We start from the raw sequence: 23877 nt of genomic DNA, 5'->3' as shown, positions 1-23877 counted from the left end.
TGCTAGGCACTACACTGGAATTGGATCCAACACTGTTCCTACTGGGCTATACAGCGCACATAGCGAGGAATGTCAGAAAATACACTAATGTCGCACTGTTGCTGGCGAGGCGACACCTGGCCTGCAGATGGGGGCGGGGTAGGGCCCCTAAATTTAAAGACTGGTTGCGAGATATGTTATATTGCCAGGAACAGTATGGAATTTTCTCTGAATTGCTGCCTTTGATGTCTAGACCAGCTGACATTTGGGGTCCTCTGCAGACATACCTTCTCCTGACTGCTTCACAAGGGACGGAGGGAGCTGTGGTGGTTGATGAGATCCTGACAACGGATTCGGAATAGATGATGGGGCTGTAAGAAGGAATGGAGCAGGGAATGGTGGGGAGCCTATTACCCCTACCAATGTTGTCCACCCAGACATAAGTGTATCCACTCGATCATCGATGCAGTGAATCTGGCGGATTCTGTAGGGTGACAGATCTGAGTTATTGTAATTACTTGATGTCGTGGAATTGTGTCACTGATTTGCATTTACTCTTGTCTAAGCTGCCATGGTTTAGAACTGTGTCACCACTCCTCTTGGAGGGTGTGGCTTTGTATGGTAGCGGTCCTGTGTTTTGCATCTAACATAACTGTCATAACGGCTCTAGTTACACACCCACCGCCTCAGAAGACATGTCCCCGTATATTGTTGTCTGACTATTTACGAACTTGTGCTGACCCTGTCACGAGCTGACTCCTGAAATACTGCTGTGTTGTTGACCGAGACCATTATGCTCCCATTGTACTCAATGTTACCACATGTACCACCTTATCAATGCATGTGTATCGCTGCCGGCCTGATATGGTTGTAGGCACACTGCTGTGTATGTAGCCTCACTTAACAATAAAAGTTTATTAAAAAAAAAAAAACTTATATTGTGTACTAGTATTGGTGTTTTCAGTATAGATATTTCAATCTAGTCTAGAGTTGAGATGCCATTTTCAGATATACACTGTGCCCGGTGTTTTGCGATTTCCCAATAAGTAATCTCCTTGCTTGGGTTTAGTATCCGATTTGCAAGGGCCCGTTCTTTTCCCAATTACATAGGAGCCATCTACAGTTAATAATTCCTATGTTCCATAGTGGTTTTACAGATATTAGTTCTGCCCACCTCCTTTCCATCCAGTGCAAATATACAGAGGGAGCAGTGACGTTTGACAGTTTCCAAGCCTGGTGGGGGGACATCATTTTGAAGGAGATTTAGGCTGAAACGAAAGCAGAACGTCAGCAGAATATCTTTTTTTTGGCCACTGGTCTAGGGGTCCCGGCACTGGTCCCGTTAGAGCGGGACAGGCGCAGACACGCTGGCCTTTGGCACACCTTCAGCGGACCTGCTGTGCGCACGAGTTTACCAGCTGACATTTGTAATGGTCAGCTAACTACTACAGTGCTACCTTCAATTAGCTGCTACTTCTACCCTATGGTTGCTCAAGTTTCCCTTCCTCTCAAAAACGCTATCAATTAACAAGCATTTGCAATGCAATAGGTCTCGCATTTACGAGACTTTGAGCTGTTGGCACTGTAAATGTCAATAGCTTAAATTCTTGCAAATGCGAGACCAATTTTATTGCAAATATTGTTTGTTTCCAAGTGCCCCATGCCGCGTTTGCACTTAGAGGTCTTGACTATCAAACACAGAATCCGTTTGCTTGTATGGTAAACACAGCACACAGGCCAGGTTCTTTGTCAACGGCGGAAGAAACCGGAGGCCTAGAGCCAATAAGGAACATTATTTTGTTTGACAAGAAAGTTTGGCACAGAGCAAAAGGCTGCCCAAGAAGGGGAACTACCATGGCCACATAGAAAAGACACATATGATGAACAAAGGGTCCACAGGCAGTTTTTTTCCTTTACACTTGAGGCATTGCTCTTAGTTGCCACAAGAAAGCCTGTCTTAAAATGTAATACTGTACATTAGTAGCAAAGAAGAAAATAAAGAAAAATAAATAAAATCTGACTTTTGCAGAAGGCACAAACCATGGATACTGTTAATGCAGATGCCTGCTTGGCAATAAAATCTCTCAATTTCTGAGAAGCACACATTTGTTTAGTGGCAGAGTTCTCCATATGTATAGCCATCATAAGAGGACTGGTAACGATTCCTACATAAAACTACTTTTCAATGGCTATCGCAGCCTGGGCTCCAGACAAGACCTCTCCTCTCCACATCACATCTTTAAGCACTCTCCCAGAGCTCTCACAACATCTCCAGGACTAGAACGCTTCAACAGCTCCCTCACTCACTTTCTTCTGACCAAACCAAATGCCAAATCCTAGTCAGTGAACTGTATAAAAGTAAAGACTATCTCCTCCTTCAGCAAAAGTGTAATGGAAAAATTCACTGAAAATGATAGCACAAGAAGTGTAGCTGACCAATCTTTACTAATACAATCCGAGCACAAGGGGCCGCTTTAGCTCACACTGGAAAAAAAAACGTTTTGAGAACCCAGTGCTACCAGACACCATACACTGTTGAAAAACAAGACAAGTCTTGTTTACCTGCTCCCAGGTTACTAAAACAGACCACTCACCTCACTTGTAAAGGACTAAGGGCCAGATGTAGGTAGGCATTTACCGGTCGGTAACGGCCAAATTCGGCCGTTACCGACCAGTAAATGGAATTTGAGATGTAGGGGCAGATTTTTACAGAATCGGTAAATTTACAGATCGGTAAATTTACCGATTCGGTATTTTACAGAATCGGTAAATTTGATATGTAGGTGGGACTCTTCAGAGTCCCACAAGCATTACAGAATTGGTATTTTACCATCAAAATCGATTTGATGGTAAAATACAGATTCCGGTGTGCATGCACATGTGTGCATGCACACCTGTGCCATATGACAGGCAGACCTGCCCTTAGGGCAGGTATGCCTGCCACATGGCACCCGAACCTGTTTTGGGGGTGCTAGAGGGTGTCAAAGTGACACCCCCTGCACCCTTGAGAAATTCGGTATTTACCGATTCGGTAATGCCCATTCATTCCTATGGGCTTCAAAGCCCATAGGAATGAATGGGCATTACCGGTCGGTATTTACCGAATCGGTAAATACCGACTTTTACAGATTCGGTAAATCCACATCTGGATTTACCTACATCTCGGTACTTCTATTTTACCAATTCATAAATACCGAATCGGTAAAATTCGGTATTTATGAGTCGGTAAAATAGAATTACCTACATCTGGCCCTAAGTGAAAAGCAGTCTCTTCGCCTCTCTTGTTCACTGCATACTGAAACAAGCTGTTGCTGTGAGTGTGAAAGCGCGGGGCAGGACATGTGCATACGTGTGCACAACTCCTGTGCAAGCTGTCGCCGTGAGAGGGAATGCGTGCCATGCGCGCGTTCTGCTCAAACACCGCGAGCGCAGGCAGGAGATGTGCAAACGCGTGCACAACTCCTCTCCTCCGCAAGCGTGCACATGTCCTGTCCCCCTTCGGCCAAGAAACTGACAACAATAGATCTCGCAAAGGCGAGCAGCGCATGCGCTGCGTCATTAGGCGAGACCTAAAAACCAGCCCACATCAATCAGAGCGATAGCAATTAAAATATCCTCCAGTCCAGATTAACCTTCATGCAACTCACTTAGCAGACAGTCACAAAGGGCAAATGGGCAACAAAAACTCTAAAAAGACCTTCCCTGACTATCATTCACAACCCATTTCCCATAAAGCCAAACCATGACGCATTCGATCTTGAACCAAGCTGGAACACAATGTCTAAACCTGGCAGGCTGCCACTCTGTCTGAGAAATGGAACCAACAACCAGGGCTCCCTGGGACCTTGCTCAACATCCGTCTGACTGCCAAATGCCCTTAAGAGCTGTGACATGGTTAAACTACTCCAGTAAGTGGACTTGGTACTCGATAATATAGGCCATGCTGCCTTCAAGCAGACTGAATAGAAGCTTGGTTCCCGCCCATATGAGCACTGAAGTCACACACAGCACCTGTGATTCAGGGAAAACACCTGCTTGCTCCGTCTATTCACTAACATCCCCTTCCCCATTACAAAGAGAAACCAAGCAAAAAAAAATTAGCAGTGCCTTAAGGCACTGTAGCCATTTTTTCCAGTTGTGTTTACTTCTGGTCTTGTTTACAATGACTTCAAAGATCTGGGATGTGCACAGTCTATAAGTTTAACTAAGTTCTCCGTGCTCCATGGGTATCACTCTCCTCCCTGAGTGTACTCGAATAATCCAATGGTCGCAGGACTATTACAACATAGTCCTCTCACCCCGGGCACAAGACGATTGCTGGATCTCCAGCTCAAATAATACAAACGTTTTTTTCTTGTGATTATGTATATGTGAATTTATTTCTTCATCATAATCCACATTTGTCAGAAAGTTCACGTATTCAATATTTCATGTAACATCATTTGTTTAGTTCCCAAATTGATTATTTCCAATGCATTTCGGTGCATCTAGCACCTTCATCAGGGAAATCTGTAAGTTAATTAAACAAAACAAACTTGCTTTAGCCTGCGTTCTTTCATATAATTCACAATGTTAAACATTACCATCTTCCATTGTAATTAACTGCATTAAGTTTCAACAATGCACAACATAGTTTAATAGTTATTACCTCGTTGGACCGCTATCTCATAAAACATTTTACAAACTTGACTCAATATGAGTTGGGCGTTCAATGATACAATGTAACGCTACTGCTGAACTCGTACTTCGATGTTGATATGCCGTTCAACTACGCACTATCATGTTCTCAGTTCCTGGCCGCTCTATCGCTTGCATGCTTTTCTACCAGTTCTACTAAACTTGTAAGACGCGGCTGACTGTTGCGAATGCGGGTACTGTGAACGCTCACCTTGTTAGTTATGTAAACTGCGTACGCGAGCTCCATGCTGCGCTTCCTAATGGCGCCGGGGTCAAGTGTGTTCCTTTTTCTATCCGCTGTTTAGCGCATGCGCGTTGCTCTGCCCCGTTTTTTTTCCACTAAACTTTATTAGCGTTACTTAAACGTTGTGCTGGCAATGTGTGTGAACTCGACTGCCCGTCCTTACTATGTAATGCCTGACTGGTTTAAAGAATGTGTGAGAAACTTCATACAATGTTGTGTTTCATGTACACGGTAATTTTTACAATTCAGCAAAGATTTACGCACTACATCATAGATAGCATAAAAATTCTGTTCGATCGTTAAGCCCGTTGGGCTTCAGACTGTTCAAGTAATAAATCCAGTGGTTCTCTCTTTTGAGTAAGTTTTTTTTGTTACTTGTACCCTCTGTTTTAAGCACTGTTTCCAATATGCAAGCTCGCAATTGGCTTATGTGGTGCTGTTTTTCCTTGAAATGGACTGCCACCGTTGATTTTGTTGATTCTGTTCTTATATTGCTTTTATGTTCTGTGAGGCGCGTTTTTAGTTTGCGCTCAGTGTGGCCTACATACACTGCGCCACAAGGGCATTTCAACATATATATTGTATTCATTGTGTCGCATGTCCCATTAACTCTTAATGGTATTTGGAATCCTTTCATTGGATGGGATATGGCATTGCCCTTCATGATGTTATGGCAGCTACTACAGTTCATACATGGTGTAGTTCCACGATAAGTGCTTTTAGGAGGTCGCTCAATAGGATGCTTTAACATTTCTCCTAGGTTCTTTGCTCTCGTGAATGCGAACAGTGGTTCTTCTGAAAAGGTGCCTTTGAAATCCACTTCCAATTTCAAAACTTGCCAATGTTTTCTAATAATGTTCTTGAATTGGGTGCTTACATTTGAGTATTTACTCACACATGTGATTCTCTTGGTAGCCTCTTTTGTTTTGTTCGTTAATAGTTCATCTCTGGATGTTTGTTGTGCTCTAGTCAGTGCTGGTTGTATCGTTCTTTCAGGGTATCCCCTGTCCTGGAACCTTTTTGCCATAATTGTCAGTTGCTCTTGACATTCTTGAGTTTGCGAGACCACTCTTCGTACCCTGAGGAACTGTGAAAATGGCAGATGTGTCTTCAAGGGTAAGGGGTGATGACTGTCAAATTTCAATAAGTTGTTTCTGTCGGTTGGCTTTCGATAGAGGTTGGTTTGAAACTGATTTTCACTTCTAGTGATTTCTACATCCAAAAACTGAATCTTGGTGGTGCTCATTTGCCACGTGAAGCTTATCCTTTCATTTCTGCTGTTCAATCTTTCCAATTCATTATGTAAAGTTTCCTCGTCGCCTTTCCAAATTAAAAAGATATCATCGATGAATCTTACATACATCGATAACTGGCTGGCCCATTCCTGACGTTGGTAAATATGCAGGTTTTCAAAATCAGTCATAAACAAATTGGCGTACGCCGGTGCGGCGCAATTACCCATGGATGTACCGCTCCGTTGAATGAACCATTGTTGTTGATGTTCAAAGTAACTATTCATCAGGGTAAACTCCATTAGTTCCATTAAAAATATTTGCAAATGTTGTTCATACGTGCTGTTCAATAAAGCTTTTTCAATAGCTTCCAGGCCTTCTTTATGTGGTATGGACGTATAGAGTGCCCTAACGTCGATGGTTACCATTGTTATTCGCTCTGATGTTGTCAGGCTATTCAATTTTCTCAAAAAGTCGGTAGTATCCTTTATGTATGAAGTCGATTTGAGCACTAGTGGTTGCAAATACTTATCAATGAACTTCCCCACTGGCTCGTGGAGACTGCCCTTCGTAGAAACTATCGGACGGCATGGTGGATTGTTCAAGTCTTTATGGACCTTGGGTACCATATATATGACTGGACTCTTTGGATTTTCTTGGGTTAAGTATTGTCTAGTTTTGTCTGTTATGGTTCCCATGTTTTGAGCTCTTGATAGTATGTTGAACAAGGTTTTTTGGATTTCTTCCGTAGGGTTGTAATCAATTTTCATGTATAAGGTCTCATCCTCTATGTGCTCTTTAATCACTGTCTCATAATAAGATTTGTTCAAAATAACCATGGCCCCTCCCTTGTCAGCCTTTTGACACACAATTTTGTCATTTTTCGCCAGTGCTTGTATGGTGCCATATTCTTTGTTTGTCATATTCTTTTGTTTAGGAGTCTTCTTTGTGTTGACTTTTTCTATGTCTTGTTTACATAAGACTTCAAATAGGTCTATTGTTTTGTGGCTGATTGGTGGCATGTAAGTGCTTGTGGTTTTTAGTCCTCTTAGTTCATCTGGTTTCTCTTGCAAAGGTTCCGTGATGACGTTATCAAAAAAATGTCTGAGTCTTATTTTTCGCGTCAATTTGAATAAGCTCACCTCTAGTTCCAATTTATTAGTGCGGGCTGTGGGGACGAATGACATCCCTTTTTGTAGCGTATCTGTTTGAAATTTAGTCAACCTTTCATCTGATATGTTAATGACCAGGTTCTTACTTTCTAGTGACCTTTCTTGTTCTTGTTCTTCTTGGACGTGACTGTTCTCGTCTGTGGCGTCGTTTTGTCTATTTCTCTTGTTCTTTCTGAGTCCCCTCCGGGGTCTACTGTTTCTGTGGGGCCTCCTTCTAAAAAAGGACGCTGTTCGGTTGATGGTCCTGCTTGTGCGGAAGATTCTTGGATTTTCCTGCCTCTTTCTGGGCGTCCGGGTCGTCTGTCTTCGTCCGTAGAGGATGAATCCGTTTGAGAGGTGTATGTTTTTTTCTGGCGTCTTCTGGCATATACTTCAGCCCACGTGTACACTTCCTGTAACTTGTAGTCTAAAGTATCTCTCTTGTATTTTCGTAATTTTCGTTCATTAATTTCTTGTGTGTGTTTAACCAACTGATTGTTTATATCGTCTACGATGTTCTTAAGTTCTTCTTCAGATACCGCTTTCTTTAATTCCTCCGTGGTGATGTCTATTTCTGTTTTCAGTTCTACTAATATCTTAGACAATTCCTCGATGATTAATAAAATCAAGTCTAAACTGCACTTGTTTAGTATAGCGTACCACCGCTCTGTAAAAGGTTTTGAATTTTTGCACAAGGACGGCCGCAGGGAAATCCGAAGGCCTCGTGGGATTCTTTGGGCTTTGTGATATTTAACCATAGTGCTGGCGTGCAGGCGTTGGTTTATCTCTTTTCTGGTCAGGTATAGCAAGTGTTTTATTTGTTGTTCTTTATTTTTCACGAACGTATGTTCTGTACTTTCAGTGCCGATTAAAGAATAAATCCTTTCACTAGCTTCTGCTGTGAAAGCAAATGTGTCCGCTCTAATGTCTGTAGAATGTGTAATTTCTTCATACTGCATATTTTCAAATTAGGCGTGCTCCGTTCCCTCGGGGGGTTGGTTAGTGTGTCACTTCAAAGATCTGGGATGTGCACAGTCTATAAGTTTAACTAAGTTCTCCGTGCTCCATGGGTATCACTCTCCTCCCTGAGTGTACTCGAATAATCCAATGGTCGCAGGACTATTACAACATAGTCCTCTCACCCCGGGCACAAGACGATTGCTGGATCTCCAGCTCAAATAATACAAACGTTTTTTTCTTGTGATTATGTATATGTGAATTTATTTCTTCATCGTAATCCACATCAACCGAACAGCGTCCTTTTTTAGAAGGAGGCCCCACAGAAACAGTAGACCCCGGAGGGGACTCAGAAAGAACAAGAGAAATAGACAAAACGACGCCACAGACGAGAACAGTCACGTCCAAGAAGAACAAGAACAAGAAAGGTCACTAGAAAGTAAGAACCTGGTCATTAACATATCAGATGAAAGGTTGACTAAATTTCAAACAGATACGCTACAAAAAGGGATGTCATTCGTCCCCACAGCCCGCACTAATAAATTGGAACTAGAGGTGAGCTTATTCAAATTGACGCGAAAAATAAGACTCAGACATTTTTTTGATAACGTCATCACGGAACCTTTGCAAGAGAAACCAGATGAACTAAGAGGACTAAAAACCACAAGCACTTACATGCCACCAATCAGCCACAAAACAATAGACCTATTTGAAGTCTTATGTAAACAAGACATAGAAAAAGTCAACACAAAGAAGACTCCTAAACAAAAGAATATGACAAACAAAGAATATGGCACCATACAAGCACTGGCGAAAAATGACAAAATTGTGTGTCAAAAGGCTGACAAGGGAGGGGCCATGGTTATTTTGAACAAATCCTATTATGAGACAGTGATTAAAGAGCACATAGAGGATGAGACCTTATACATGAAAATTGATTACAACCCTACGGAAGAAATCCGAAAAACCTTGTTCAACATACTAGCAAGAGCTCAAAACATGGGAACCATAACAGACAAAACTAGACAATACTTAACCCAAGAAAATCCAAAGAGTCCAGTCATATATATGGTACCCAAGGTCCATAAAGACTTGAACAATCCACCATGCCGTCCGATAGTTTCTACGAAGGGCAGTCTCCACGAGCCAGTGGGGAAGTTCATTGATAAGTATTTGCAACCACTAGTGCTCAAATCGACTTCATACATAAAGGATACTACCGACTTTTTGAGAAAATTGAATAGCCTGACAACATCAGAGCGAATAACAATGGTAACCATCGACGTTAGGGCACTCTATACGTCCATAAAACATAAAGAAGGCCTGGAAGCTATTGAAAAAGCTTTATTGAACAGCACGTATGAACAACATTTGCAAATATTTTTAATGGAACTAATGGAGTTTACCCTGATGAATAGTTACTTTGAACATCAACAACGATGGTTCATTCAACGGAGCGGTACATCCATGGGTAATTGCGCCGCACCGGCGTACGCCAATTTGTTTATGACTGATTTTGAAAACCTGCATATTTACCAACGTCAGGAATGGGCCAGCCAGTTATCGATGTATGTAAGATTCATCGATGATATCTTTTTAATTTGGAAAGGCGACGAGGAAACTTTACATAATGAATTGGAAAGATTGAACAGCAGAAATGAAAGGATAAGCTTCACGTGGCAAATGAGCACCACCAAGATTCAGTTTTTGGATGTAGAAATCACTAGAAGTGAAAATCAGTTTCAAACCAACCTCTATCGAAAGCCAACCGACAGAAACAACTTATTGAAATTTGACAGTCATCACCCCTTACCCTTGAAGACACATCTGCCATTTTCACAGTTCCTCAGGGTACGAAGAGTGGTCTCGCAAACTCAAGAATGTCAAGAGCAACTGACAATTATGGCAAAAAGGTTCCAGGACAGGGGATACCCTGAAAGAACGATACAACCAGTACTGACTAGAGCACAACAAACATCCAGAGATGAACTATTAACGAACAAAACAAAAGAGGCTACCAAGAGAATCACATGTGTGAGTAAATACTCAAATGTAAGCACCCAATTCAAGAACATTATTAGAAAACATTGGCAAGTTTTGAAATTGGAAGTGGATTTCAAAGGCACCTTTTCAGAAGAACCACTGTTCGCATTCACGAGAGCAAAGAACCTAGGAGAAATGTTAAAGCATCCTATTGAGCGACCTCCTAAAAGCACTTATCGTGGAACTACACCATGTATGAACTGTAGTAGCTGCCATAACATCATGAAGGGCAATGCCATATCCCATCCAATGAAAGGATTCCAAATACCATTAAGAGTTAATGGAACATGCGACACAATGAATACAATATATATGTTGAAATGCCCTTTCGCAGTGTATGTAGGCCACACTGAGCGCAAACTAAAAACGCGCCTCACAGAACATAAAAGCAATATAAGAACAGAATCAACAAAATCAACGGTGGCAGTCCATTTCAAGGAAAAACAGCACCACATAAGCCAATTGCGAGCTTGCATATTGGAAACAGTGCTTAAAACAGAGGGTACAAGTAACAAAAAAAACTTACTCAAAAGAGAGAACCACTGGATTTATTACTTGAACAGTTTGAAGCCCAACGGGCTTAACGATCGAACAGAATTTTTATGCTATCTATGATGTAGTGCGTAAATCTTTGCTGAATTGTAAAAATTACCGTGTACATGAAACACAACATTGTATGAAGTTTCTCACACATTCTTTAAACCAGTCAGGCATTACATAGTAAGGACGGGCAGTCGAATTCACACACATTGCCAGCACAACGTTTAAGTAACGCTAATAAAGTTTAGTGGAAAAAAAACGGGGCAGAGCAACGCGCATGCGCTAAACAGCGGATAGAAAAAGGAACACACTTGACCCCGGCGCCATTAGGAAGCGCAGCATGGAGCTCGCGTACGCAGTTTACATAACTAACAAGGTGAGCGTTCACAGTACCCGCATTCGCAACAGTCAGCCGCGTCTTACAAGTTTAGTAGAACTGGTAGAAAAGCATGCAAGCGATAGAGCGGCCAGGAACTGAGAACATGATAGTGCGTAGTTGAACGGCATATCAACATCGAAGTACGAGTTCAGCAGTAGCGTTACATTGTATCATTGAACGCCCAACTCATATTGAGTCAAGTTTGTAAAATGTTTTATGAGATAGCGGTCCAACGAGGTAATAACTATTAAACTATGTTGTGCATTGTTGAAACTTAATGCAGTTAATTACAATGGAAGATGGTAATGTTTAACATTGTGAATTATATGAAAGAACGCAGGCTAAAGCAAGTTTGTTTTGTTTAATTAACTTACAGATTTCCCTGATGAAGGTGCTTGATGCACCGAAATGCATTGGAAATAATCAATTTGGGAACTAAACAAATGATGTTACATGAAATATTGAATACGTGAACTTTCTGACAAATGTGGATTATGATGAAGAAATAAATTCACATATACATAATCACAAGAAAAAAACGTTTGTATTATTTGAGCTGGAGATCCAGCAATCGTCTTGTGCCCGGGGTGAGAGGACTATGTTGTAATAGTCCTGCGACCATTGGCTTGTTTACAATGACACCAGAATGACACCAGAATAGCCCACGTAATATTCTCCATAGTAGTCACCTGGTTAAAAATTAAAAGTTGACACAATTACTTTGCAGACTTCCACTACACTGTGTACACAACCTTGGTGCAACACAGCACTCCTCTGACAACGAGAACTGCAGAAAATTGAAAAATAGGCTACTTATTTCACGCAACATTCATCACTGTTCCAACATAAATCACCCCCAAAAAAATATTAACACTCAAAACTGCTTACCATACAAAGCCACCTACCATGATGGCAGCTTCCCCAAACAACAACAAAAATAAATTAAAGGATCAAACACAAACATGTAATATGAGAGGGCAGTAGCATTAATGTTTGCAGTTTTAAACTAGACATAGAATTAAACGATACTGTTTCTCAGTGGTAGAGTGCCCTTATGATATAATCTTCATATATTTTTCCATTCAAGTATACCCATTCTAGCCATTGCTGGGACCCCCCGGAAATCTGTAAAGGCCCGCATTTGTGAACTGTTTCGAGCATCGCGGAGGGTGGTGAGGAGACTGAATTCACAAAATGGCTACCGACGACCTGTGCTGTGGGTCTCCTCGTGATGACGGGCTTGAGTTGCTGGACGGCACGGGGGCCTGGACGTGTGTGCGTGAGCCTACGATTGGAGACGTTCTTGATGCCTTACGATCCTTACGCGCTGCCCTGGCCCCCGGTGCTCCGGGAGACTCGATTCGTTCTACCGCCATCTTGGGTGAACGCTCCTTCATGGTCCCCTCTTGTCTCAGTGATGCCACCGCCTCGCCTCCCCCGGTCGCTACAAGAGTTCCTGTCGCTATCCATCGACGGATTTGCTGGCCGGTGGATTTGGAACCTCCTGCTCTTCGATGTTTGGAGTTTGGGGACTTGGATGTCGTGCGGGGATCCGATTCTCCCCGGGTGCCTGAGAACAATGGTGGACCGCTGCCTGTTTTTGCCTTGATGAGGTCGTGTTTCTATTTTGCAGGGAACCCCCCGCTTTTCCTGACGGCAAGACTGAACTCCTGTCTAATATTGCCCTTGTTGTTATTGCTGAGACATTTGAATTGCCTATTTGAACTTTTGCCCACTTGCTTATTGATTGCCCTTCCTGGCCTACGTTTTGCTCGTACTCTCTTTCAATTGTGTGTTTGCCTCGCATCGTGTTGCTTACTTCACACTGTCCTGTGGTGGGTGGTAACTGTGGTTAGAAAAGGGATGGGGTGAGATGCACGGCTCCCGGTGGTTTATTGACGTACAGATTTGTGGCGAAGTTGCTCATATTTCTAGTGCTGTGGGAGACCCCCCTGTACGTTTTTTGGCGCTCGAGATTGTGTCGTTCTGGTTCACATATACTATGTTCGTATGGTTGGGTGGAGGGCGGTGGCCGACCGTATTTGTTTCTGCTCTTTTGCTCCTCCCTCCCATTTATTTCTTTTGTCTTGATGTCCTTTTTTTGTCTCTATATTCTTCTTTTCTCTTGTCTCTACTACATTTCGGGTTCTGGTTTAGGGCGACAGGCGTGCTGTTTGGAGGGTAGGCCATAGCCTTCTGCAGGGGTGCTGGGTGGGATGGGTGGGTTGGGTCTTATTTGATGTTTTATTTTCCTCAGTTCTATGGCCCTTTTGTATCTCTTTATTGGAGTGCCGCGTCTGTCCTTGCCTTCCGTGGTATGTTTGGGGTGGGGTCTGTAATGTCGCTGTTCTTCTTTTTGTAGTTCTGCTGCTTTCCATTGCGACTCCCATGCCCTCCTCGTTGTTGATATTATCGCTCTTTTATGTGTTCTTTGCTACGGGACGCTTGTTAAGGCGCGGCATTCTTTTCTTTCAGTCTGTGTTTTCCTTTCCCTCTCTTCTTTCCTCTTCCCCCCCCCCCTCCCTTTTTCCTTCTCTCCCAAGGTTAGTATGACGGGTTAGTCTGGGTGTTGTCGCTATTCCGGCCCCCTATGTTCTGTTTCCGATGTGCTACTGGGTGGTGGGGATACAAAGTCGTTCTTACTTATATATTGATTTGTGTTCACGGCCCTGTTTTTTTTTTATTTTGATATATACAGTGCTGACATTCCTGCATGGCTGCCCTTTAGCCCTTCTGTTACCGATAGTTTGATTTGGGAATCCGGATTCTTCTATATTGTCGCCCTGCCTGTCATGCTCCTTCTTGCCCTATTATAAAAAATAACCTTCATTGCTCCTGTTTGTTGGCCGTTTGGATCCTCTCTCCTCCCCCCCCTTTTTTTAAGATTGTATTGCTTACGTTCCTCTATGATTGATTCTGTAACTTCATTCTGGATTTCTTGACTGCTTTCACGTGTTGTGGCCGGCCAGTTTGGTTGTAGGCCCAGATTTGTATATCCTGTCTATACCAATAAAGGTTTAAAAAAAAAAAAAAAAAAAAAAGTATACCTATTCTACACTCATTTATTCAGGTGTTCATTTTTATTTATACATACACAATTACCAAGGTCATTAAAACATCTGTTTCATGCAATGTGATAATTCATCTTGCTCAGAAAAAGTGTTTAAAGATGTGTTTTAGCATAATGTGATTCTTTGATTTTCTAGTTCTTAAATAGTCGCCAAGGTTTCATAGAATTACTACCTTGATTTCTCACTTATTGTTTGTAAACAGTAAGCGTTTCACGAAATATACGTATGCCAAACACTAGAGGGGTTTCTATATTGATTGCCGGTTTGAAAATACTCAATAATATTCAAGGCAGAGTATATAATGTGTATTGAAATATGGTTAAACTTAGAGGAATACTCCGGTTGCAACGTGTCCAAAATTCTGCAGCTAGAATCTTGGTGGGTCTTCCGCGTTCTTGCCCCATTGGTGCTACCATTCGAGGGCTGCACTGGCTTCCTATGGAGAAGCGGATCCATTTTAAATCTTTATGTCTATCCATTAAGATAGTGAAAACTGCCAGCCCTGATCTACTGAGTGACCTTCTTACTCCTTATGTCCCCCCCCCCGCCAGCTTCTCTCAGCGGGGCAACACTTGGTTGTTGTCCCACGGGTCAAGCTCTGTCGTGCGGGTGGGCACTCTTTCCACTGTCTCGCCGCCAGGTTGTGGAACTCTCTGCCTGAACATATTCGAAGCATGGACTGTTTGCCTTTAGGAAAGCTATTAAAACGTTCCTTTTTCCCTCAGTGTAGTCTTCTGGTTCTGTGACGGCTGTTACGACCTGAACTGCTCTGTGTGTTATTCGACCTATTTGTAGCGCCGGGACGCCCCTTTGCTGGGGCAGCTGTGCGCTATATATACACTTTAACATAACATAACATAACTTTGATCCAGGGACTGCAGGAAGAGAAATCATGCAGATGAGAGCAGTAGCAATAAATACCTTTCCTTGCTGAAGGTTACAAAGAAAGCACTTTGAGTTTTCTGAGAGGCTTATCTGCCTGCTTGGGGACAATACAGACAATGTAGCACAGAGACAGGAACAGCGCTCTCCCTACTGCTTCTGTTTAACCCCTTCTGCGCTCATGACGAGCTGAGCTCGTCATGAGTTGTGCCGCTCGCACGCTGATAACGAGCTCAGCTCGTCATGTAAGGCGGCTTTTTGAAAAAAGCCGTGCAGCGCAAAAATAGCGGCCGCACGCATGCGGTTAAAAAGGCATGCAGATGTGAGATTTCTCTAATTTTCAGATGTGTTAAGCATTCAGCCTTCAGTCTTGGCTTTCACACATCCTTTCCCCACAGATTACACGAAGCTAACAACAGAAAAGATGTAATATTGAGTGCCACTTCCAAATGCGATGAAATAGGGAGAAAACATTTATTCCCCTTATTTCGAGTTTCAGAAAGCTATGAATGTGCTGAATTTCTCCCAGCAAACCATTTGTTTATGTGGTTTAAAATAAGGCTGCACTTTGTTGCTCAACATTTTTTAAAGCGCCGCGAGACAGAGATGTGCACGAGCTGAAAATCAAGGGGGAGGGAGGGAAAGTGAAAGCGCACCATGCACGGGTTGTCCTGAAAACGCCGCAAGCCGTGCACATCGCTTGTCCTCCAGGCGCGTGCACATGTCCTGTCCCCCTTCGGCTAAGAAACCGACAACAATAGATCTCGCCAAGGCGAGCAGCGCATGCGTTGCATCGCTAAATATGGAGAAAACATTTTTTACCCTTATTTCTAGTTTCAGAAAGCTGTGAATGGGATGAATTTCTCCCAGCAAACCCTATGTTTATGTGGTTTAAAATAAGGCTGCACTTTGTTGCTCAACACTTTTTAAAATGCCGCGAGCCGGAGATGTGCACGTGCCGAAAATTACGGGGGAGGGAGGGAAAGTGAAAGCGCACCATGCACGTGTTGTCCTGAGAACGCCGCAAGCGGTGCATATCGCCTGTCCTCCAGGCGTGTGCACATGTCCTGTCCCCCTTCGGCTAAGAAACCGACAACAATAGATCTCGCCAAGGCGACAGCGCATGCGCAACATCGCTAGGCGAGACCTAAAAAAAGGCCCCTTGCAATAAGAGAGTAAAAAGGGCTCTCTAAACAAATGCTCAAACATCGGTCGTCATTATTAATAAATGCCCAAGCAGCAATTCAACTAGTTAATCACAATTTTAAACACAGTTTAAAAAGAATAGAACAATTAAAAATACATTGCGCTCAAAGCAGTGCTTACTCACACACGCACCCGCTTCCCACTGACATTTATAATGGTCAGCTAACAACTAGAGCCCTATCTTCAATTAGCGTCTTTATGATCCGGAGGCTCCTACTATATACCCATTTCCTTGCTCCTGGCCCTGGGAAAGGTCGTGGAGAAGCACATTAATCAGCACCACTATTGTCATCTGGAGGAAAACTCAATCCTTGACCCCACCCAGATGGATTCTGTCCGAAACATGGCACAGGTTTAGTGCTATTGTTGGTAACAGAGGTCGTAACACAAATTCTTGACAGGTGTGGAGTTGCAGTCATCATTCTCCTCGATCTGAGCGCAGCGTTCGACACGGTCGACCATGACACCTTAGCCCTCAGGTTGAGGGCGATGGGTGTAAAGAAGGATGCCTTAAAATGGCTTCAGTCCTTTCTAAAAAAAAAAAGATCCTACCAGATTTGGGAGCCTCTGTTTTTTTCAGAGATGATCCCTTTAAAATGCAGAGTCCCTAAAGGGTAGGCACTCAGCCCCACACTCTTTGATGTCTATGCTCTACCACTGGCCTTCATTGTTCAGAAATTCGGAGTATCCATTGTATCCAATGCGGACAACGCACAGTTGGTTGTCTCTCAAGCACTTAGTGAAGGCTCTCAGCATCTGCTGGATCCATGCCTTGAAAAAGAGACCCAGTGGATAGCAAGTTGTTAACTGAAACTTAATGGAGACAAAACGGAGTTGATGGTAGAGGGGAATAATCTATCTCCTCTGAGAACACTAGGCTGGCTTGACAGTCTAGGTACTCCATCAGTGCCATCGTCTCTGATAAAAAGCATAGGAATATGGCTGATAAGCAAAAAAACTGACCAGCACATGCTATGCATTGCTCAGAAACCTTGAGTAAAATTTTGGACTTGCTAACTTACCCCTCTAATTCTTTTGGAATTATAGTCCACACACTTGTTCTGTCATGCTTGGACTACAGGAGATCCTTGTACCTGGCTCTTCCAAATCAAAGAGACTTCAAGTGGTGCAGAATCCCACAGCCAGAACAATCTTCAAGGAACCCAAATGTTTGTCAACCAAGGGTGCCTTTGCCTCCTTGCACTGGCTACCAGTTGAGAAGAGAATACAATTTGAGACACGTTGCATGGCTCACAGGGCAATCAATTGCAGGGGAACCAATATGGTCAGGGGTCTCCTTACACGATACACCCCGAATAGAACTTTAAAGTGCACAAACACTGGTCTCCTTAAAGTCTCTGGCATTCAGAGGTCCAGAAAGGGTGGAAGGTCTTTTTCTTACATAGCCCCTAAACTGTGTAATTCAATGCCTATTGCCTGGAGAATAGCGCACAAGGAACTCAAATTTAGAAACCTTTTTAAAACCTGGCTCTACTCCAATTAATTCCTCTACTACAGTCAAAGGTCAGAACACTGCTTACTCTTAAAGTGATAGGAATGCTTAGGGTAGCCATGTGATTTATATATTCGCATAAGATAAGATTTTGCCCGTACCGCCCTCCATGACTTTTTGGTCTGAACCAATTTGCAGACCCACCTCTGGGGAATTATTGCTTCAGTATCTATTAAAGATAAGGAATCTGTGGCTAGAAGTTTCTATCAGTTGAACAAGTTATTTACCTTAATGTGCTATCTGGTAGAGACGCTATTGAGTTGTAGATTCCTTACCAGCCTCCCTGCTTATATGAATAGGTTTCTTCTAACTAGGAGGCCCCTGTAGAGCCTTAGTATCTGCACACTGGTCCATCAGCCTTCTGATGTGCCTCTGTGGTTCTAGAGCAGAAATGTGACAAAAAGAAACTGCCGACATAGGCACCTCGCAAGTCGCTTCCAGTGGGACTTACGCAGAGCCAATCGACACCACCTACCAGTGAGCAGAGGTACTGCCCAAGAATCTTGGGATCCAGTCTGACACCTCAGGTATATTCTAAGGTAAGGAATCTGCGGATAGATAGAGTCTCTACCAGATAAGGCATTACTGAATGTAAGTAACTGGTTCTTTTGGTTAACCAATTTCAACCCCTAGCTATAACATCAGTTTAAACTTCGGCACCCAGTATAATACATATATATGTCCTCCTGACAAATGATGGCTTACCCCTTGTTTGTGCACACAAGTCCTTTGGCACAAGGACAGTAACCCTTTGTGGAGCTGCCCTGCGTGCCCCAGGTGATCATTCTCAGAAAACTTCCATAAGGGCTCTTGCACTCCTCTCCTTCTGTTGGAGGTAAGGCACAGACCGGGGATGGGAAAGCTGTAACAATTACGAGATAAAAATTAAGGTAGAGGTTTCCATTTCACTTATATCAACATTTGAAAAAAAGGTCAAACATAACCCAAAATTGACAGTTGAGCCCTCGACAAACTATAACATCAAATTACAAAAAACAAGATTTAAAATGCATTTAATTCATTAATACTACAAACTCTATCTTACACAAAAAATAAGCAAAATAAAAGTATTAAGAAACCAGACATTTTTTGTAGAGATAAATCTACAATTTTTCTTTAAATGTTCAACAGATGACGCTGAGAGGGAAGCTCCCACAAGCTTTTACAAAAGCAGCCGAGGGTGCACAGTAGAACCAAAACCTTTAATGGTAATAAATACGTCTATTGGAAAAAAATTTCCCTAAAATATCGACGAACAATATAACATGATAGAACGAGCAAAACAAATAAAACCCGCTCTCCTATAAAACCAACATTACCATATCAAAATAGAATGCAGTTTCATTCACAAATATTAATCGCTATTGTTGATGCAAAGTAAAACATGTACGAGTCCTACTGCTATGTCTAAAAATTCATGTTCATCAATAGTGCTATCCCCTCCTGTCTAGACCATGTCAGACATTTATTAAGTAGATATTTTAAACACTTGATTTGCGCTGATTTAAAATGTAAACAATCTATCAAAATATGTCTTATGAACCAATTCATCTTTAGGGGGCAAGAGCACACGCCATTATACACTTGTCAGCTTTTATACCATTGATGATGGGAAAAGACAGGATTACACCCAAGCCAAATTTTGAGCAGTTCAAGACGATAATTCTGATCGGGCAGACAGAACATATATGGGAAGAGATTCCCATGCCCTATGGTTTTATAGGTGAGGGTGATGGAGGGACTCATTTAAAAATAACTATCATCGTGTTTAACATGAGATGTTGAATCCGTTAGTGAGGGTTTTATAAAGGAGGGGTCCTATCTTGATATTTTCCCAGAGGAGGTCTACAACATTTTAAATTCATTAAACCTATTAACCACTGCTTTAGCCCATTCCCATTCAGTCATACGGATCTCCTCCTTACATAACTTTGACATTTTTGTTGGCTGATCATCCAGGACTAATTAATTTTAAGAACCTTAGGAGACTGACACCGGCCATTAAATGTCAAGAGTTTGAATTAAAATCTTCACGGATCGCTTCAACCATTGAGATCTTTGGTAAATACACTAAACTTTTTAGCGCAGTCCCTAGTAGGGCATCCCAAGAATACTTTCTGTACAAGGAAATAACCTCCGCCCAATACAGGGCTAATAGAGGAAGTGTGCTGCTAAATGCTTTCCTTAGGGGTGCCCACGAAAATCCACAATAAGTTCAATTACATTTCACTAGCGACCTTGACAGGAGTAAAATCTTGTTTTTGTTGACTCCCGCCCCATATTACTTGAGAATGTGTGCCCTAAATATTTATACTGGTTTACAGTCTTTTTTTTTTTTTGGTATTCAAGTCATTATTATTGAATAAAAATAAAGCAACCAGTACACATTACAAGATATAAAGTAGAATCCAGAGAATACAGAAAGTAAATAAAATAAAGAAAGAAAGAAAGAATGGGTCCGACTTAAATAATACATACAGATTGATAAATACGCACATATTACATACTCAAGTACCGTTACTAACCCTATTGTCAACATGAAAGATAGTCAGTGTGGATACAGCAATGTATGGATCAATTCAATACAAATTATACAAATCATTACAAATTATTGAATGTTGCAAGCGGCATATTCATCAGTGGTGTGATTAAGCCAGGACATTGGAGACACTATTGAGTTACATATAATACTATAAATATAATACTGTAAGGGAAGGGGATCATGGTGGATCAAATGAGAATGACGAGGCATCTAGGGATTTCCAGAGTTTCTTATGAGATGTACGCCATGGAGAGGTATGCAGAGCCGGATTGTCAGCTCCTCTTAGAAATGACAGCCACTCTTGCCATGTTCTAAAGGACACATCTCTAGCATTCTTCTATTTGCACAGTATGATTTTGCAAGCCAAGGTGAGTAATAAATCCAGTAGCTGACGATCATTATCATTAGCTAATTTTGGTTCAAGGACGCCTAGAATGATATATGAGAACTCTCTGGGGGGTTTGAAATTAAAAATGTGTTCTATACAATCATAAATATTTCCCCAAAATACTTGTAAGGAAGGGCAAGTGAAAAGCATGTGGGCAAGATCTCCGATAGCTGAATTACAGTTCCAGCATGTCGGGCTATCTCTTAAATGCAGCTTATAAAGCCTTTGCGGGGTCCAGTACGTTCTATTGGGTAGCATATATTTGGTTTGAGACAGGATAGGGGAGATTTTGTTCGAGAAGGCTGAGGCATATATTCTATCCCAATTGAATATGAAATTGGTAGAATTAGGTTCCGCTTCCCATTTGTATACATTTTGTTTGTGTGATTTCCTAGGGAGGGGCAGAAGGAGTTTATATATTTTAGAGACGAAATGGCCTGATTTCAGGAAGTGTGGTATTTGAAGTGTGAGCCACGGGTCGTGGGGCTTAATGGAGTGCACTGAGAGTACAGCTTTCAACTTCAGGAAATTATAAAAATCCATAGACCTTAAGTCATGTAGGGCCTGAAGCGTTGAGAAAGGTAGTGGATGGGGTCCATCATATAGGTCACCTACTAAATTCATGCCTTTCTTCGACCAGGGTTCCCAGTGGAGACAATTCCCTTCCAGCTTAATTGAGGGGTTTCTCCAAAGAGATACTATGTTAGATTTATTAAGTCTTAAGTTCGATTTGTGGGTCTGTTCTAGTCTCAGTAAGGCACGTCTAGTATTAAGTAGAATGTATCTAGAGTGAGGCAGATGGGAAAGATCCAATGTGAGCAAGGCAGATAGAGGCACATTATCAATGATTGCTTTCTCTATTTCCAACCAAACCGGGGTGTAATCCGGATTTTCAGACAGCCAGTTCGCTCCTTGTTTGCACAAAAATGCTATTTGATAATTCCTAAAGTTAGGAAGACCCAGACCGCCTTTTCCTTTAGATAGCTGCAGCTTAGTCAGAGATATTCTGGGCTTCTTCCCCTGCCAAAGGAAATTATTGAAAAGCATGTCAATCTTGTTCAAGAAATCAGAGGAGAGAGTCATCGGCAACATGCTTGCAAGGTAATTCACTAAGGAAGTCACCATCATTTTTAATGTTTCAGCCCCACCCCACCATGAGAGGTATTTAGGTGACCATCCGTCTAGTAAGTTGGAGATTTTTTTGAAGATTAGATTTTCATTGATGTGCAGGGACGATATTAAATCTTTATCGAACTCCAGACCTAGATATTTAAAGGTTTTTGGCTGCCAAGTCAGTCCGGAGTCCCCCAAGACCTCCTTGCTACCTAGGTTATTCAGAAGTTTTACCTCCGTTTTATCTTTGTTTAATTTGTACCCTGATACCCGGGAGAAGCTTTCAATTGTAGACATTAGGGCGGGGATGGCCTCCTCAGCCTTTTCCGAAACAACTAACACATCGTCCGCGTAGGCAGTGATTTTTACTGTAAAATCATTAAAGTGGACTCCGGAGATACGATCATTGTTCCTTATGTGGAATAAAAATGGCTCAATTGCGAGTAAAAATAGTGAGGGGGAAAGGGGGCACCCCTGCCTGGTACCTTGATGTAAAGCGAAGGGTGAGGAAAACAAACCACCCGCCCTGACTCTCGCTGATGAGCTGAAATATAACGCCATTACCATCTTTGTGAAGTTAGCTCCCAGGCCATACCTACGCAACACCGCTTCTAGGTACGTCCAGTCAACTTTGTCAAAGGCTTTCTCGGCATCGAGTGTTATCGCTACCGTGGGATAGCTGGTGAGTTTAGCCTTTTTCAATATATGAGCCAAGATTCGGGTGTTGTCACTGGAGAGTCTGTTTTTTAAAAAAGCCCACCTGAGAAGGATGGATAAGCTTGGGGAGTAACTTTTGAAGGCGGTTGGCCAGAGTCATTGCGAAGAGTTTACAGTCAATATTAATGAGAGAAATTGGCCTATAATTTTTGGGTAGTGATGGGTCTTTCCCCTCCTTAGGCAGCACAGCAATGATGGCCTCAGACAGTGTTCCTGTAATCTTGCCTGTGTCATTAAATTCACCAAAGAGGTGCAACAGAGATGTGGATAGGAGGGATGGAAAACATTTATAGAATTTTGCGCTGAACCCATCCGGGCCAGGCGCCTTCCCACATTTTAATGATTTGATTGATTTTTCAATTTCTTGGATGGTTATTGGGATATTAAGATCCAGCTGATCTTTGAGTGAGAGGGATGGTAGATCACATTCATTAAAGTATTCTTGAATCTTGGTTACATCTACAACCTTGTTTTTGGAATATAATGTGTCATAGAAGTCATTAAATATTTCCGCAATCTTATCTGGGTCAGAGAATGTCACGCCATTGTGATTTGTAATACTATTAATCGTATTTTTCTGCACTTTAAATTTTAAGTACGCAGCTAGACTCTTACCCGCCTTGTTCAAATCACACAGCTTAAACCTCTTTTGCTTATTTAACCATATTCCTGCTCTTTTGCTTATTATTTTGTTGTACTCATATTTTTTATTAGCCAATCTATTCAATGTTAACTCATCTCTGGTTGTCAGATGTTTACTTTCTAGGGCTGAGATCTCTTTTTCTAAAACTTCAAGGGCTCTGTTATACTCCTTATTTACAGCCGATCTAATTTTAATAATTACCCCTCTAATAGTACTCTTCAGTGCTTCCCAACGAGTTAGGTCAGAGGTATCCCCCCTCTTATTATGCTCTAAGTAGGATTGGATTGCATTCTCTATGGCCGTCCTATGCTGTTCTTTTTCCAACACTTCATCGTTTAGTCTCCATATGGACTGGCGGCTAATCGGTTTCACGTTAGAGATGGATAGTGAAATACAAGAGTGGTCTGAAACTACCCTAGGCTCTATTGATGATTCTTCAATTCTGGATATGCAGTTACTCGTTATAAGGAGATAATCAATACGGGTGAACGAGTCGTGGGGTGGTGAATAGAATGTGTATTCTCTACCTGTGGGGTTTTGTAGCCTCCAGGAGTCCACCAAGTTGAACCGGGCACAAGGGTTGCTAAAGGCTTTGTGGGA

General features: G+C 42.2%; 1 protein-coding gene across 5 annotated transcripts in view; it reads right to left on the bottom strand.

Annotated features, from left to right (window-relative positions):
* Window positions 1–23877, bottom strand: part of DKKL1 (dickkopf like acrosomal protein 1) — a 1301767-nt gene that overhangs the window by 72558 nt on the left and 1205332 nt on the right. For all 5 annotated transcript variants that reach the window (XM_078655082.1, XM_078655084.1, XM_078655085.1 and 2 more), the window contains one exon: window positions 18580–18736. In XM_078655082.1, coding sequence (XP_078511208.1) covers window positions 18580–18736 — 157 coding nt within the window. The remainder of the gene's footprint in view (window positions 1–18579; window positions 18737–23877) is intronic.

Source organism: Lissotriton helveticus, chromosome 7 (assembly GCF_964261635.1).
Source record: "Lissotriton helveticus chromosome 7, aLisHel1.1, whole genome shotgun sequence".
NCBI classification, from domain to species: domain Eukaryota; kingdom Metazoa; phylum Chordata; class Amphibia; order Caudata; family Salamandridae; genus Lissotriton; species Lissotriton helveticus.
The sequence above is the reverse complement of the archived record's forward strand: the minus strand, read 5'-3'. Positions and strand labels throughout refer to the sequence as shown.